The following is a 17,451-nucleotide window of genomic DNA, read 5'->3' as shown; positions in this document are numbered from 1 at the left end:
AAGAAACAGCATTTCACTGTGGCGAAGAACAACTGACGTGTCACTAATACAACTATCACCTCGCTTCTTGATATAGAAGGCTTCCACAAGCTCACGTTCAGTCCTATCTCGGCTTTTCAATAGCACTTTGCAATCATATAGTCGAGGCTTGCAGGCTACACGCTTCTCTTTCGAGCAGGCTTGGCAGTGGTCTGGAAGATGTCCTCTCTTGTTTAAAGAATTCTTGTGTTCAAGCAGGCGCTCATTAAGACAACGGCCGGTTTGTCCAACGTACACCTTGCCGCATGTAAGCGGGAACTCATAGACTACTGCTTTCTTGCAGCCAACATGTGGCATTCGGTGTCTGATGGTGCACTCTTGTACTTTTGTTCTTCCAATCCGTGAACACATTCCGGCGAGTTTTCGCGGCGCTGAAAATACCACATCGACGCCATACTTATTGGCCACCTTCTTCAGGTTATGAGAAGTGTGGTGTACGTAAGGTACAACTTCCGGCCTTGCCTGCTTTTTTTCTTGAGGTCGGTTGTTTTCCTTGCTGCCCTTCAGCTTTTTCAGCAAGGTCTGCGCCACGGAGAGAACCAGGGAAGCCGGGAAGCCTGCTTTCTGCAGCCTGGGAAAGAGAAGCGTGTAGCCTGCAAGCCTCGACTATATGATTGCAAAGTGCTATTGAAAAGCCGAGATAGGACTGAACGTGAGCTTGTGGAAGCCTTCTATATCAAGAAGCGAGGTGATAGTTGTATTAGTGACACGTCAGTTGTTCTTCGCCACAGTGAAATGCTGTTTCTTGATGCGTATCTGTGAGAGGCGATTGTCTGCGATCAAGAGCATGGATAAGAGCAAAGGCTATTTAAACGTTCTTCCCTGAATAAATCCTGTTGAAAGTGCAGCGCTCGTCCTGTTCCCTTCCTCGTCCGTGTCCCCGTTTTGCGCTCTCATGTCTTTCACCAAGATGACCAGCAAGGCAGGCTTCTAGTTCCGAACAGCCCGTGCCGGGCGTGCGCTCCGAGCACGCGCGGTCCATCTTTATTTTCCTCTATCGCGGGAACGGCGATCTCAGCGCCTGCGCTTTATAGTGTCGCCGGGCGCTATACTTCCTCTCTCTTCCTTTCTCTCACCGAGGAGGACGAAGTCAACAGCCTCATTCGCCGCCTGGCGTTTAAGTCGGCCCTATTCCTCCCCACATCTACCTCGACGGCTCGGCTATTGACCATGGGCGTTCACAACTCCTTCACGGAGCTGACGGAGGCCCATCGTACGCCGGCGCTCCTCCGTCTCTCCTGCAACCCCCCCCCCCCGGTCGCGCACTTCTCTCCACCCTTAAGCTCTCCCCTCTTATCCCCTTCTTACCTCACTGCCCATCCCTTCCTACGTCTCCTCCCTCCTAACCGTTCATTCCTCTCCCTAATAACATGCATCCTGAACATCACACCTCCCGCAGAGCAGCGCGAGCCTCCGCGCTCTGGCGTGTGTACGGACGGGAACCTGCCGTGGCTAATGTGGATGCCGCCTCGTACAGCCGCTACCCAGCCCACACCTTTGCAGTCACTGAAAACTCTTTCCAACCCACTCTTACTGCCTCAGCCTACACTTCGACCTCTGTAGACGCCGAGGAGGCAGCTGTTGCCCTTGCCATCACGCCGACTTCCCCGGAATACATTTTCAGTGACTCCAAGCCTGCGGTCTACAACTACGTGGTTAGACAGGTGGCACCCACGGCCATCGGCATCTTACGTTCAGACACCATTCCCTTTCGCCCCATCCGAATCATCTGGGCGCCCGCTCTCGCGGCCAATACTCCTGGCAACGAGGCGGCTACTTATATCGCTCGCGATTCAATTGACCGAACAAGACCGCCCTCGCCGGGAAGGGATACGCCCGACGCGCTCCTCCCGTACCATGATATTAATTTAAACTACCCCCTCTATCGTCTCACTTTGCCCCCTCCGCACAAATCCCTTTCCTAACACCACCAACGCTTGTGGCGCCACCTTTAGGCCCACACCTTTCTCACCCCCGCACGTCTTACCCTCGTCCACCCCGAAGCGTACTCGCCGGCCTGCCGCTTATGTGACAGCCCAAGAGCCAACTACGCTCATATCCTATTCTCCTGCGCAGCAAACTTGCCCCCCGCCTCTTGGCACCTAAACAGTCCGCAGCAGTGGGAGGCTGCTTTCTCCAGCACCGAGTTGAATCTGCAACTTCGGCTGGTGACCTGGGCTAAGGAAGTCGCGACTAGGCATGGCCTGGAGGCCACAACCGGCATCCTGAAGGCCGTCCACAATACTGCTGCAAAATTTGTTTTTTTTTAGGCTTTCAAAAATAAGTTTTTCACCACCACCACCAGAGACGAACGCAGTGGTCAAGGGATGTCTAATGCGAGGGGTGACTTCATTCGTCGCGCTTCTGCAGCTGGAGACAAGGTCAGACGGACGCGACCCCGTAGGGCACGGCTGAAATGTTAATCCCTGAGCCCAAAAGAGAGGGTACTTCCGCTCATCGCTTTCTATTTGTGAGCATTTTGAAATAGTTCGTTCATTGTTTGGCCACGTGATGACAGGCTACACCACAGTGAAAGTTTCTGCTGGGCCCTGAAGAGTAAATTGTTAGGACCAAGAATCTATTTTTCAGTTGTTATGTTAATGATTTTACCGTAGTAAGAAAAGCAGACAACAGTGAAAAGTAAATTGTATCGTGAGTTACATTGGCTACAGTCTCGCCGTTTCACATGCTCGCTCCGTCGACCATCCTGCGCATGCGCGAGGAGTGAGTGACGTCACTGCGCACAGCTGGCACGCCTCGCCATGCGCGCTCGCCTCTGCCGCTGCTGCCGCCGGCGCAGAGCCACGTAACGTCATTGCTCACGCTACGTATATCCTGATATAGCAGAGCTAAGCCACTGCAAACTTTTTTTAGTCAATTTTGCCAAGAGCTTAGATCACTCTGAAATGTATAGTGAACTGTCATGTTCAAACAGATTGCGATTTTTTGGCAAGTCATGGTAATTGATAATAGTTTCTGTCGAGAGCGAAAATAGACAGGGAGAGGTTTTGTGGCAAACGGAGTCTGGCAGTCGTTCGTCGCTTGGGCACCGTCAGCCCCGAACGTGTGGGTGCGGGTGTGTTCAAAGTGAGCGCATGCGTTTGTCGTGTGGCCATCCGGAGCGCCTTCTCTCGACCGTGCACCTGGAGACGCAGCCTCGGCGAAGGGCTTCATCGGGGGGAGGAGTCTGTTGCGTTGCGGGCCCGGAAACAATTTGTGCCGCGAGCGTTCCGGCTTGCCCTTGGCGCAGAAGGGTGCCGGCCTCGTCGCGGATGCGGGGCTCATGTTCGGCATTCGAAAACACGACTGTCAATGCCCAAGGACGCTTCCTCCCGAGAACGCGCTGCTTCGTCGCGTAGACACGGCGTTCGAGAGCGCGACCGTCAGCGCCCAAGGACGCTTCCTTCCGAGAACGCGCAGCTTGGTCACGTGGGCACGGTGTTCGAGGGCGCGGCAGTCAACGCAGGGGAGTCTATCTCGAAAGGCGGAAGAGAGCAGCTGCTCGGGGAGCCAGTCTCTACCTTCCAAAGGCTTGGGGCCCTCTTTTCTTTCGGGTAAAATTCTCTAAATGAAGACCCAATTGCCAACCTTCACCGAGTCCACAGCCCGTACCTCGCAGTAGCATCCTGCAGGTTTCACCTAAAATCTTATGCAATTCTTAAACATAGGCTTTTTGAGTTAGAAGAGTAATTGTTTCGGCATCGCATTGTCAATGGTTGCAGGTCATCTGAATACAGCGGAAATGTACTAACTAGTAGGCTGGTTAACTTATAATGACGTAACTGTTCAACTACTACTGTTAGTCTCCTTATTTAATGAGAGGTGTGTAGCGAACCTAAGTAATATCTAAATAGATTTTTTTTATTTTGAGAACGCGGTTATCCCGGGTGCTTTTGCTCAACAAATTCTGTCAATATCTTGCACGCCAAAATGCACGTTCTTTAGAGAAACGTTCAGCTAAAGCATCACCTCCAGTGCACAGAAATCGAAGAAATAGAATTTTTGGGCCACAGCGCCGAGGGTAACTTCATCTTCGAAATACTAAAAATTGAGATAGATAGTATTTGTGCTGGGCTATGAGCTTCTCAATAAATGTGGAGACTAACGGCATTGTTAAAAAGTTAACTTCACTTTTAGAGTGTACCAGGACACGAGTTAACATGTCTGAGCTGCATTCCGAATCTCCAGACCAGTGCCAATGCTTTGGCGAAAAAGCTTCATCCCCCGAAGTCTAGCAGTGTTGTAGCTGGTATTCAAGGGAACAGCCGCGTACGATTGGTAGCGAAGCTCTTGATCACGTAAGAAAATAGGTCTACATTGGGCGGGCAGTGAGCGCAGATTCAAATCAAGAGAATGAAATAACTAAAACTTTGGAAAGTTTATAAATTTCAACTTTTGCAAAGAGGGGATTGACTGGATTCCAAGAGCGGGCACGGATAGAAGAGGGTGGGTGGATGGGGTTGTCAAGTTTTCGGGGATATCATGGTCGACTCTGACTCAGGAGAGGGTTAATTGGAGAAACAGCGGAGAGGCCTTTGTTCTGCAGTTGTCTTAATAGGCAGTGGTCACGATGACCATGATATATTCTAAATGATTGGAGTTACGCATCATTTGTTTAATTCGCTACACAGCAGTAAATATTGTGGCGTTCAAGCCTATAACTTATTTATGTGATCTAGCGACAGTTCACTCAAGATAACATAACATTGAGCCTAAATTATCTGTTCAATTACTTGTCAACTTTAATAATCAGAGCTCTGATAATCTATTGTACCCTGCTCGCGTGTATTGCCCGACGAGCATTTCCTACGTTAAGAAGACGACGGAAAGAATTTCGCTAAGAATTCTAGTTGTTCTTCCTTACGGTTTAATGAAATGTGTAACGTTTACAAGGACTTCGCTTTAGGCCAAAACAGAAAGAATAAAACCAAACCAAGAAGATGACACGGTTGCATTTTGAGTCCAGTACCGCCTGGACAAGGCGCCACTAGTCGCGGTCAGTATGGTCGGAATAGAAATACCCCCCCCCCCCCCCCCTTTTAGACTCATACTCAATAGTTTCAGTTTTTGGTGATCGCGACAAAACGTCTCCAGTTTCGAAGTGTAAACACTAACTTCCTTATGGCGTCGGCTCCCATAGCGCCCGCAACTTCAGCAGCCCGTTTAACGGTTACTGTCAGTGGGCGAAAGATTATGCAGCGCTTCCTACATCTTTCCGGTTTGTCCTGTCCAGTCATATTGGGCAGGAATTTCGTGTCAATTTCGTAGCCCTTATCTCCATAAGGGCACCTACCGGTACGGCACCGGTGCACAAGTACTTACGTTCACTACCAAGCCTCCTGAACAGCAGTCAAAGTTGCTTGCCCAAAACAGCCCTTCGGCCAATGCCACAGGAAGTGATAATCTCACTGTTCTGAAATCCTTCAGGTGGTCACCAGCGGAAAGATGCAGAATTGAGACGACACTCAGGCCCTTTGCTACAATGTTCACAGAGGCTCCTGGGACGGCCAACGTGCTAACTCACAGTATCGACAGCAGCTGTACCCGTCCGATCAGATTCAACCCCAGACCCCTGAGCATGCACAAGCGAGCTCTTCTGGGTGGTGCTCTCGACGAAATGGTGGCCACCTGTGCGGTAAGACCCTCAAAAAGCCCCCGGGCATTTCTGGTTGCTCTTGGCACTTAAAAAAAAGACGGCACAGCACGATTGTGTCGATTATCGACGGCTCAAAGCTGTGACAGTGCGAGACTCGTACCCCTTTCCATCAGTCGACTCTGTCATGCATTCATTTGGGTAAGCAAAGTTTTTCAGTGCTCTCGGTTGTAGCAGAGGTTTTCTGCAAATCCCGATTGACCGCTGTGATATTGAGAAAGCGCCATTCACTTGTCGTCGGGGACTGTTCGAATTTGTACGATTTAATTTCGGTTTGTGCAACTCACCTGCGACCTTTCAGCGAGTAATGAAGATTGGGCTCGGAGACGTTAAATATAGGTACGATATTGCATACATGGACGACGTAGCAGTCTTCTCGGAAAGCCTAGAACAGCATTTCGTTCATCTAATGTCTTAGAGCGAACGCAGAACGCAGGCTCCACTATTAACCCCGGCAAGGTCCGGTTAGTGACGAGCAAGATCAACCTCCTTGGTTTCATTGAGGAGCAGGGCACAGTTCGCCCAGACGAGGAGAAACTCCGGGCCGTACTACAGCTCCCCCCCCCCCCCCCCCCCCCCCCCCATGAACATCGAGTCTGCAGCGGTTTTTGGGCATGGTGCGATTCTACCGCCACTTCATACCAAACTGCGCCGACCTGGCGCGACCCCTTCATCTGTTCCTACGGAAAGGTGCCCGTTGGCCATGGACAGACGCGGAGCAAGGATCAGTTCAAGCATTATCTGCAGCTATCGCGGTTACTGCACGCCTGCGGCTCCCCGACCTCTACCTGCCATTCACGGTGCAAACCGATGCGAGTGAGTATGGCATTGGGGCGGTTTTGCTTCAAGCGAATCAGGGAAGGCTTTGCCCTTTGGCATTTGCAAGTCATACCCTTACGGGACCGGGACAGAACTATAGCGTGACAGAGAAGGAGTGCCTTGCGATTGTATTTGCACTTAAGAAATTTGATATGTATTTGGACGGGGCTGAATTCACCATTCAAACCAACTACCAGTCGTTATCTTGGCACTCAAGGTTGCAAAATCCAGCTGGCCCTTTAGCCCGCTGGGCTCTCGGTCTTCAAAATTAGAATTATAGGGTGGAATACAGCTAAGGAACATTCAACAAAGCAGCCGATGCCCTGTTCCAAGCTCCACTTCCTGGTGATGGCGAGCCGACACCCGCTATCCTGGCTGTGACAGCACCCGCAGATACCTGGGGCACACTTGTATCTTGTCAACAGCTGCTCGACGCTCAGCTCGGTGATGACCAGTGTAACCTGATATTTCAAAGCGTGAAGAGTCCCAAACCTGCCGGAAGCGAAATGCCTTACGGAAACTACGACTTCTATATAGAAGCTGTGGACGGCTTGCTCTTGTGATACATACCTGCTGCCGACCCGGAAAGGGGCGAGTCCCCATTCCGTGCAGTCGTTCCTAGGAGCCCTTCCTGCAGCCCTTCCTTCTTCTTCCACGACACGAGTCTCGCGGGCCATAGCGACGGGAAGAAAACGTGCGATAAGCTGTCTTTCATCGTCACATGGCCGCAGAAAGGAAGAGATGTTTTGAAGTAGGCTCAAACTTGTCCTACGAGCCAGACAGCGAAGCCGAGGGAAGGGAATATACCGGGCTTCATGCAGACCCTGGACCGCAGATACCCATGGGAGATTGTAGCATGAGACGTAATGGGCCCTTACCCCCGATTGCGTAAAGGGAGCCGATATTTATTAGCGGTGACGGACCATTTTTCAAAATGGGTGGAGCTGTACCCACTGCATAGACTAGACTAGAGATTAATGTGGAATAAGCTGCTAAACACTTTCACCCGTTTTGGTTTTCCCGCGCAGCTTGTCACGGACAATGCCACATATTTCACGGGCAGGATTTTTGCGGACACCTGCAAGGCCCTGGGCATGCAGCACAAAAAAACTACGCCATGCCACACTCAAGCCAACATTACAGAGCGGGTTAACAGAAGCCTCAAGATGATGATGGTAGCGTGCACAAAGCGACTTAAGGACTGGGACGTCTGGATGCAGGAAATGGCTTTTGCCACAAGTATTCCAGTAAACCGGTCAACAGGACTCACGCCAGCAGCCATTCTTCTCTGTCGCGAGTTCCGGTACCCTATCGAAGATGATCTGACACACTGTTTTGATTGTCACCTTGCAATTACCCAAAGTTTACCCAGGATCTGTCTGGCCGCCTGACCGGAACCCTGAGGAGGCCAGAGAGAACTTGGACCTCGCACGCCTTGAACACTCCAAATAGTACTACAAGGGAAGGCGACCCGTAGTATTCACAAAGTCCTCCGCCGCACGCATCCACTCAGCGATGCGGCAAAAGGCTTTGCAGCCTCCCTCGCATAGCGCTGGGAAGGTCCTTCGTAATTCTTAAACGTATCTCTGGTTCAGCCTACCATCTGCGAAGAAATAATCATAGTGACCGGGCAGTAGAGCCCGTCAACATTAACGACCTTAGAGCCTACCATGAGCGTTCCAATGAATAGTACCCACCCAAAGGCCATTGCATGACTGCCTCTGCAGTCATTTATTACAAGCCCTGATGTTTAAACACGTGCCGATCTTCCTTCTCGTAGCCGTTGCAGTATGCCACGTCATCACCAAAACGAACACGGTGGTCCCTGCAATCGGTATCACTTCAGAGCCTACCATAGCCTGGTTCTGAGCCCTAACAACTGGCCCACCTGCCGCGCACCCTTGCGGTGGCAACAGGTGGTGGTGGTGGTGAAAAACTTTAATTAAAGAGAGCTTGAGGGTTAAAAAAAATAAAAAAAAACCCTGCTGCATGGTCGGTATCCTTAGTCCGGGACACCGCATGACGAGGCCCCGTCTCGCGCCCGCTGTGGAGCAGTTGAGGAGGGCAGTCTCCCATGCCTCTCGGGTGGGGGTGGGGGAGGGGGGAAGGTGAGGATTCTGAGTACATGCCCACACCATGTGAAAGATATCGCAGATCTCTCCACAGTGCGGGCAGCGCCCATCTGTGTTCGGATCGAAGTGTTTTGCTATTGCAGGACAGAGAAGGGTTCCTGTCTGCAGGCGCCGCAGAGTTCGCTCCTCCGCCTTACTCAGCCCCTTGGCAGGTGCCGGGTAGAGACGGTGGCTGTCGCAATAATAAATTAGGATTTCGCGGAACCGCAGAAGCGGTTTATGAGCTTCTGAGCCATGAGAGCTAGGATGAGGAGCCCGGTGTGTGAGCGCTCGGGCGGCCGCATCAGCGGCCTCATTGCCTCGTAGACCCTGGTGGCCAGGAGCCCAGATCACTTTTGTGCAAGTTGGATCGGCGAGAGCGCGTCTTAGAATTTGCGAGGCCAGAGGTGATATTTCGCCTGCAAGATAATATTCACAGGCCCGGCGAGAGTCTGTGATAACCGTTTTCGATTTTGGATCGGCAGCAGCGAGAGCTATTGCGACTTCCTCCGCTCGTGTTGAATTTGGGGCCCGAAAAGATAGCCCATCGACATTCATTCCCCGGTGGACTACGGCAGCCGTGAAGAATCCCGCGGGCGACGGCCCTGTGATGTCCACGTAATAGACGCCCTCTTTATAACCATATTGCCTCTCAAGCGTGCGAACCCGCGCTTGTCGTCTGCCTTCATGTGAAGCCATGTCCATGTTACGCGGGAGCGGAGCGACCAAGAGCATGTGGCGCCACAGCACCGGGCGTTCTCCGTCCCCTCTGGTATGCATGTGTGTTGGATGTGTAAGCGGTTTAGCAGGCGGCGCCCAGGCACCGTCTGCGATAGCCGCGTATATTGGTTCACGAGGTGGGCCTCCCGCAACTCCTGATAGGAGTTTACCACTCCCAACGCCTTCAGTTTGGCGTTGGAGGTAGCCACCGGAAGGTCCAGTGCTCGCTTTGTTGCCTTCCTGATGATGGCGTCAATGCGCTCGTCTTGTTGGGCAACAGGAGGCGCCTGCGGCGAAAGGAAGGGTACCGCACGTGGCAACCTTGTAGACCTCGATGACATTTAATATGTCGATTGATCCTGTTCTTTTTCTCTCTCTTTCCAATTCCCTATTCTCTCCTAGAACGACCAGGATCGGTTCAATCTTGGAGGGGGGGTGGGGGGGGGGGGAGGAATGTGGGCATTTGGCCCCTCTTTCTCGGCGTATAAGGACGCGCACGAGGCACCCACGCGGTTGGCGGTGTTCTGTTGGGGGCGAGTGCACCCGGCTTCACTCTAACGACAGCGACCTTATTGCGCATGTCAGGCAGGTCCCAGGACGGCAGCGCGTCGAAATTGCACGTGACACGTCCCGGGCTAGATAAGCTGCAAGCAAACGACAGTGCGAGCTTTTTCGGCCGGAGCACTTCAGCGCGCTGGCTAAGCGCTTCACCTGAAGTTTGTTTACCGCGTCAGTGAAGTGAACTTTAAGTAAGTCCCCGCTCAAGCGTGTCCGTTCTCTGTTTTGCTAGTAGAGTACGTCTCATCGCCTCGCCGCTGCGGCAGGTTGGCTGCTGCCTCGGCTGCCTTTTTGAGCTGCCGTTCCGCGTGTGCAATTACTTGATTTGCCTTCGCTTACTCTTTTTCCTTCTTTGCCCAACCGCAGATTGCTGTTTGAATTAAAACAGTTTTGTTCCTGTAGTTACAACTGATTCGTCGCACGGAGTGCGACTCACGAGCCTCCCAAGCGAAGGCTGAGGCCTTCTGTATGCGTTCAGATATGCGGGCCTATGAGTTCAGATATGCGTGTTAGAAATGAAATGGAATGTGCATGGTATAATGAGCTAAGGAAAAAATCCGAAATGTAAGAGATTCCTTCAGTTTAGCAGCAATATAATCACACAGCCTTCTTTGGTCTCCAACGGCTGGTACGGTTCGGCTGCCGACTTTACTTGCTTCTCAATATTTTTGCGCCATCCTTATATATGGGTACATATTAGTTATTTGATTACCATAGATACCGCCAAAAGTATATTTTTGAAGACCTTTTGATATTGTTGCAGGCCATTAGTGTCAGTTTTCCGACAGTGGCAGAAGTTGCATGCTCGCACCTCCAGGTATTTTTTTGTATATTCAACCACCCACGACCAGAACCGTTTCTGTTGAATTTAAGCTCAGGTTTCACGAATACTGACTGAGTGCGCATTCTTTTCCTCCGTTATACATGACTTCATGAAATGCGCGTTAAGGTTTCGATGCGCTTTCGATAGCTGCTTTTCTTATTGCCCATCGCAAGAGATGCACAGGAAGACGAAGTGCCGCCGTACTCCTGTACAACTGAATAGCTTTCTATATGTGCCACTTTTGGCCGATCCTACAATATGTGTGTGTGTGTGTGTGTGTGTGTGTGTGTGCGTGCGTGCGTGCGTGCGTGCGTGCGTGTGTGTGTGTGTGTGTGTGTGTGTGTGTGCGTGCGTGCGTGCGTGCGTGCGTGCGTGCGTGCGTGCGTGCGTGCGTGCGTGCGTGCGCGCGCGCGCGCGCGAACGAGTGAGTGAGTGTGTGTGTATGCGTGTGTGCTCGCTCGCGTGCGTGCGTGTGTGTGTGAGTAATTTATTACTAGGACGACAACAGCACTGCTGTCCCTGCTCACTCCTGGACTAGCTTCAATTCGCATGGCCCTTTGTTTGGTTTTTCTTGAAGTAATCCACATGCCCTCATTTTACTTTTATACCAACGTTCTTTAAATTTGTATGAAGTGCCGGTGTAGACCACCGCCCTGGAACTGTGAAGTCGGTCCTCTCGCCCCGCGACCGCCACTACCACAGAGTCCAGGCACGGCCCGCTTCAAAATTTCCTACCATCCTCAGAGCTGGAGGATTCCACCGCCTGATCTAGTAATGCCTTCGGCAGTATTGAAGAGCAGGAACTTCAAAAAGTGGTTATCGTCAAATGTGAGCAACTTTAAAGTAGAATTACGGCCCCTTGGTAAACAGCGCAATTTTTTTGTCTGACCGTCAATTCTTTTCGTTCGGAAATCATGACGCCGACATTACTACGCGGTCGGACTTCAAAAGAGGCTTCGGCAATGTCTCCGCTCGCCCTGCAGTTCAGAAACTGCGTGCGGAGAATTGCCTGTGGTCTCAGATATACCTGCCTGGACAGAGCATTTGCAGTTATATTGAAGTCTTTAAGAACCAGAGAGGAAAAAATAATCCCATTCTGAAAGGAATAGATGAGATGATGACGCCGTCCATAAGCTCAAGGCTAAAAATACTACAGCTCTTGTCGACGCCATGAATCAATGCCAGAACTACAACGGCCGCCGCAAGAAACGCCTCACTCGTTCACCGCTCTCACAGAAAGAACTTCTTGCTTGCTACTGCTGCTTCTGCGTGTGCTACTGCTACTAATTGCTACTGCTGATACCGATTCAATAGTTTCTTGGCGAAGAAGTTCCGCGGAAGCTTTGTCGTGCCTTGCGTCGCGACACTGTTTCTCGCCTGATGCTAGCGTTGCAGCAGGCCATCTGAAAACAAGCCGCTGACGCTGTTCCATACCTCCAGCATACTCCTTCAGCTATTTCCTTGACGTATGCCGAAGTACCGGCTAAGTTAAGTCAGCACACTCCGGTCCTTCCTACTCGACATGATTCCGAAGAAACAGGAAAAGCGCGCGCGCGGCATATTCATCTTCTCAGCTCAGCGCGCAATCGGCATCGGCTCCTCCCCCAGCGCGAACACAGCTCTACAACCTTTGGCTCACCACTCGATTTGTTTTTCCGGTGGTTTTCCCGGACACGCCATCCGCTACTGTCGCCTTTTGACGGTCGCCCCTCCTGGCTCTTCACCGTTTGCGTGCGTACCTCAGCTGCCTTTCTCTGCCTTTTCAAACTCAGCAGTAAATACGTTCGCAACCTCCCAGCGCGTGTTCATCACCCGTCGTTCTCCTTGCCGGCATCGCAGCTCGCTGTTACCTATGCGCCGCCGAGCAACCTCTCCTGACAAGAAAAATGATGTTGCACAGTTCCGGAAGTAACAAGAGCACGTGCTCTTCTGAAAGCTTATCAGCAAGTATCAGGGGCTTAACAGCTGAGACAGAAAGAACCAACGCACAAGAATGATCTGTTAGTAGAACGTTAAGTTGGGCGAGTTGGTATAGGTTCATGGTTGGTATAGGTTCAGCGCTTGTCCTGTCGTCGCCTTTACTCTCGTCTCTAGTCTTTTGTGCGCTGTTTTTCAACCATGAATGATCTGTTTAGCACGTGAAAAATTTTTGCCCCTATAAAAGGCTCCAATTATGGGAACAACTGCGCGATAAAAGTGCAAAAAGCCATTCTCAGTATAAGTGCAGACAGAGAGCGGTTTATCGCTGTCTGAACATCATGGTTTTGAATGATTTTTTTCTAAGAACTAGGTACACAACAACCACACGTTGAGATCACTGTGTTAGTTGATGCGCGTGCAGCTAGACTGCACTTAATATTTGTTGGCGTGCAAAGCAGGAGAAACTAGTATATGTTTCATCAAATGTGACCATGCTACATCCTTCCTGCTTTAAAAAGTAATCAACGACGCGTGTCCATCTGTTCAAAGTCATATATGTGCAACAGCGGCTCCAAAAACGATTTAGGGAGAGAAAGAACACTGTAAGGCGAAGAGAGATTTCTTCCAGCGTGGAAAAAGCCTCTAACACCATGTTGTGCGGAGAATACAGGGTTTGAATTGATAATTTAGGAAGCTTCTCGTTTGTCGAGCGCTGCTAGAACAATGAGTGGCACCGAATTATACCGGTATATCCTTCATAGCAGGCCTAGAAGCATATCCGAAGTATACTGCCGGGCTCATATAATATCACAGGGAGGCAAGGTGTCTCTGTTTCAAGCTCGACCTTTCTAAGCTCAATACAGGGCCACAACGCATTCGTATATGCAGTAAGCTTAGTCTATATGGACTTCTGTCCAGTATGCGAAAGCGGCTTATTGTAACGGAAGTTCATTTTCTTTGTTGGAGGACGGACGGACGGACGGATGGACGGATGGATGGATGGACGGACGGACGGATGGATGGATGGATGGACGGATGGACGGATGGACGGATGGACGGACGGACGGACGGACGGACGGACGGACGGACGGACGGACGGACGGATGGATGGATGGATGGATGGATGGATGGATGGACGGATGGATGGATCGATGGATGGGTGGGTGGGTGGGTGGGTGGGTGGGTGGGTGGGTGGATGGATGGATGGATGGATGGATGGATGGATGGATGGATGGATGGATGGATGGATGGGTGGGTGGGTGGGTGGGTGGGTGGGTGGGTGGATGGATGGATGGATGGATGGATGGATGGATGGATGGATGGATGGGTGGATGGGTGGATGGGTGGATGGGTGGGTGGGTGGGTGGGTGGGTGGGTGGGTGGGTGGATGGATGGATGGATGGATGGATGGATGGATGGATGGATGGATGGATAAGTGGGTGGGTGGGTGGGTGGGTGGGTGGATGGATGGATGGATGGATGGATGGATGGATGGATGGATGGATGGATGGATGGATGGATGGATGGGTGGGTGGTTGGGTGGGTGGGTGGGTGGGTGGTTGGGTGGGTGGGTGGGTGGGTGGGTGGGTGGGTGGGTGGGTGGATGGATGGATGGATGGATGGATGGATGGATGGATGGATGGATGGATGGATGGATGGATGGATGGATGGATGGAATGGATGGATGGATGGATGGATGGATGGATGGATGGATGGATGGATGGATGGATGGATGGATGGATGGATAGGAGCACCCCCTTTGAAACGGGGTGGTGGCAATTGCCACCATGCTCAGCTTTTCCTTATTTTTTTTTTAAACTGTGTTGGCAATTCTCATTAAGATTCTCCATCACCCTTGCCTACGGCTTCCTACAATTCTAACCTTATGCCACATCTCTGCTTTTCAGCCACCAATCCTCCAATCGCTTTTTGCTGACTTCCACTGCAGATTTATTTACATGACCATTGTTATCTTTAAACCCTAGGGCCTCAGAAAGAGTGACTGTGCCTGCATCGACATCCGGATGGATACCATCACATTTGATTATGAGGTGTTAAATTGTTTCCACAGATCTACCACACACTGCACATGTGTCATCTTCTTCGTTAAATTTCTTTTTGTAGCTGCGCGTTCTAAGACACCCTGATCTAGCTTCAAAAAGTAGGGCACTGCCTCTTGAGTTATCATAGAAAAATTCTTTCCTGATCTGCCTTTTCCAGAATCGATATAGTTCTACACTATGTTTCTTTTCCATTGAATTCATCCAGTTTTTAACTTCCGCGTTTTTAACCTGTCGTTTAATGCTCTTTCTTTCTCCGTCCTCATGACCGGCATACTTACTGGTTAGTTTTCTAGTTCTTTTCCGCCACTGTGAGTCAACGTTCTTTCTGTATAAATATTTAAATACCTCAGCTGCCCATCTGTTATCGTCCAATTTCCTCAGGCGTTCTTCATATAGTATTTTACTCTTAGCTTCCCGTGCCTCGAATGATGCCCAGCCCATATCCCCTTGTACTGCCTCGTTTGTGGTTTTGCCGTGGGCACCTAGTGCTAATCTTCCAACAGCTCTCTGATTTACGTCTAATCTCGACTGAACTTCTGCCCTTAAGCACAGAACCGCATTGCCGAAAGTAAGTCCCGGCACCATTATTCCTTTCCAAATACCTCTTAGTAGTTCATATTTGTTGTACCCTCATAATGCCCTATGTTTCATTATCCCGGCGTCTCTTCGTCCTTTTGCCCTAAGAGCCTGTTCATGCTTTTCCGTGTATATCTGCCCTTCGTTTAGCCATATCCCGAGGTATTTGTATTCGGCCACTTTGGGTATTTCGTGGCCTTGTATTTTAAGCACCTGATCAGTTGTATCGTTAAAAATCATCACACCTGATTTAGTTGCGCTAAAACTGAATCCTAGAGCGTCTCCTTCGTCTCCACAGCAATTAACCAAAGTTTGTAAATCTTCCTGGCTATCTGCTAACAGTACAATATCGTCCGCATACATTAAACCCGGGAGTCGCTGCTCAACTACATTTCCGCCTAATCTGTACGATAGATTATAACCCAGATTACTTTCTTCTCCGAGGCATCCGAAAACATACTGCCCTCTAGCGGCCAGTCTCTGTTCGATAGCCCGGCAAAGAGTCTAAATGAATTTCTAATACTATTTACCCCTCCTCTCTCCGCCTAAGGAAGAAAATGCTCAAGCCTCCATTTTGAAAAAAAAACGGCTGTAAGTCTCCGCTTCTAGGAACTTCCGAGCGGGTGTTGTTCATTTCTTGCGAGTAATGAGAATGGCGTCATAGCTCAATGAACACCACGTTCCGAGGAAATCACAGCATCTTACCATGGGACGGCTTGCAGTGAACACTTTCCAAGCTGGTGCGGCTTACTGCAACTCTCAGCGTATCGGATTTTAGCACGCATAAAACGGGCTGTAAATTAAAAAAAAAGTGTTATTTGCTCAGACAGCCACTTGTCATTTGACTCAGGACTGCAGCTGGTGTGTGGGGTATGGAATATGCGCAGGCGTGTTTTTCGCCTACAGCGGCTCTGTGCCACATATGTTCACCTTGACTGTCATGCGAATGAAAGCACTAAGTTTTTATTCGCATCGGCAATGTGTTTAATGAGTCATGTGGGGTTTAAAGTTTCTATGTTTAACACCGTGTAGCACTTCAAGATTACAGTTTACACGAATTTCATCGCATGTACAGTCTGGGACAAACGTCTCTGGACCACGTGTCCCTCAAACGAAGCTGATTGCTCTGCTATTTGCCGACGGCTCAAAAGCGCACCTATGGAGGTCAGAGTCAAAATTTTGTTTTTGCATCTCCACAAGTGTGGTCTCCATCCAATGGCTAATAGTAGAGCTATCGGCTTCGTTTCAGGAACAAGTAGTCCAGAGACTTTTTTCCCCGTCTGTACATACTTATAACCCCTCCCTCTGCGCTAAGCACTCACCAGCAGAACCATTATGTGCGTCAGGTGACAATTATTACTCACGAGCTTCATTCTTGTTGAAAAACAAGTCAGGCGAATAATATCCTTCGAAATTAAGACGCCAGAAAGCATCAGAAAGCACCCCAGAAGCAGTCAGCGACAAAAGCCTGGTAAAAGATTGGCCATAACCCTTTCAGGCAGGGCGTACAGATGCGTACAGATGCATACGCATCTGTACGCATCTTGTTTTCAGTCGGTTCCTGTTACTGCTCGGATATGCTGTGTCATAAATGGATGGAGCTTATACCTCTAAACTTTCGAGATAAGCCAAGACCAGCTATTTGAAGCGAAGCATGCGAAATCAACGCAGAGAACTAATTTATGAAGGGCACCTCCACGTTTCACGTAAGCGGCGATGTAGTTCGGGAACGAATGTCTATCTGTCCGCTTGTCTTGAGCGCACGGGTCTATTCAAAACCCATAAAATAGCCCCCGCTGTTTATACAATGACATCTTCTACCAGAAATGAGTGAGGATAAGTATTACTGATATCGTTAAAATGATTCAGAGTCATGACGCGGCAATATCAGGACATATGAGCAACTACGAAATTATTCATCATGGCGAATCGAATGTTTATGTGCTGTCTAGGCGTGATGCCGTGATGTCAACAAAGTTTTTAATTTTGAAAGATATCCTCCTACAGGATCACAATTCGGGACCGAAGAGGACAAACAACAAACATCATGGTATTCGCATGCGTGTTGGAAGCATGACGTTATGATGAGATTTTTAAAACAAATATGTCTAGTCGGAAGCTCTCGGTACTGCATTAAGCAAAAAAAATCCATTTAACTGCGTGTGGTCC

At 50.1% G+C, this 17,451-nt stretch overlaps 1 protein-coding gene across 1 annotated transcript in view; it reads right to left on the bottom strand.

Annotated features, from left to right (window-relative positions):
- The window catches only part of LOC149371473 (cytochrome P450 2J3-like), an 83,625-nt gene extending 67,525 nt beyond the window's left edge, over window positions 1-16,100 (bottom strand). The window contains exon 1 of the mRNA XM_089585181.1: window positions 15,988-16,100. Coding sequence (XP_089441307.1) covers window positions 15,988-15,990 — 3 coding nt within the window. The 5' untranslated portion in view covers window positions 15,991-16,100. The remainder of the gene's footprint in view (window positions 1-15,987) is intronic.
- Between the last annotated feature and the right edge of the window lie 1,351 nt (window positions 16,101-17,451).

Source organism: Amblyomma mixtum, chromosome 1 (genome assembly GCF_055824585.1).
Source record: "Amblyomma mixtum isolate Tamu chromosome 1, ASM5582458v1, whole genome shotgun sequence".
Classification (NCBI taxonomy): domain Eukaryota; kingdom Metazoa; phylum Arthropoda; class Arachnida; order Ixodida; family Ixodidae; genus Amblyomma; species Amblyomma mixtum.
This window is presented reverse-complemented; position numbering and strand designations above follow the sequence as displayed.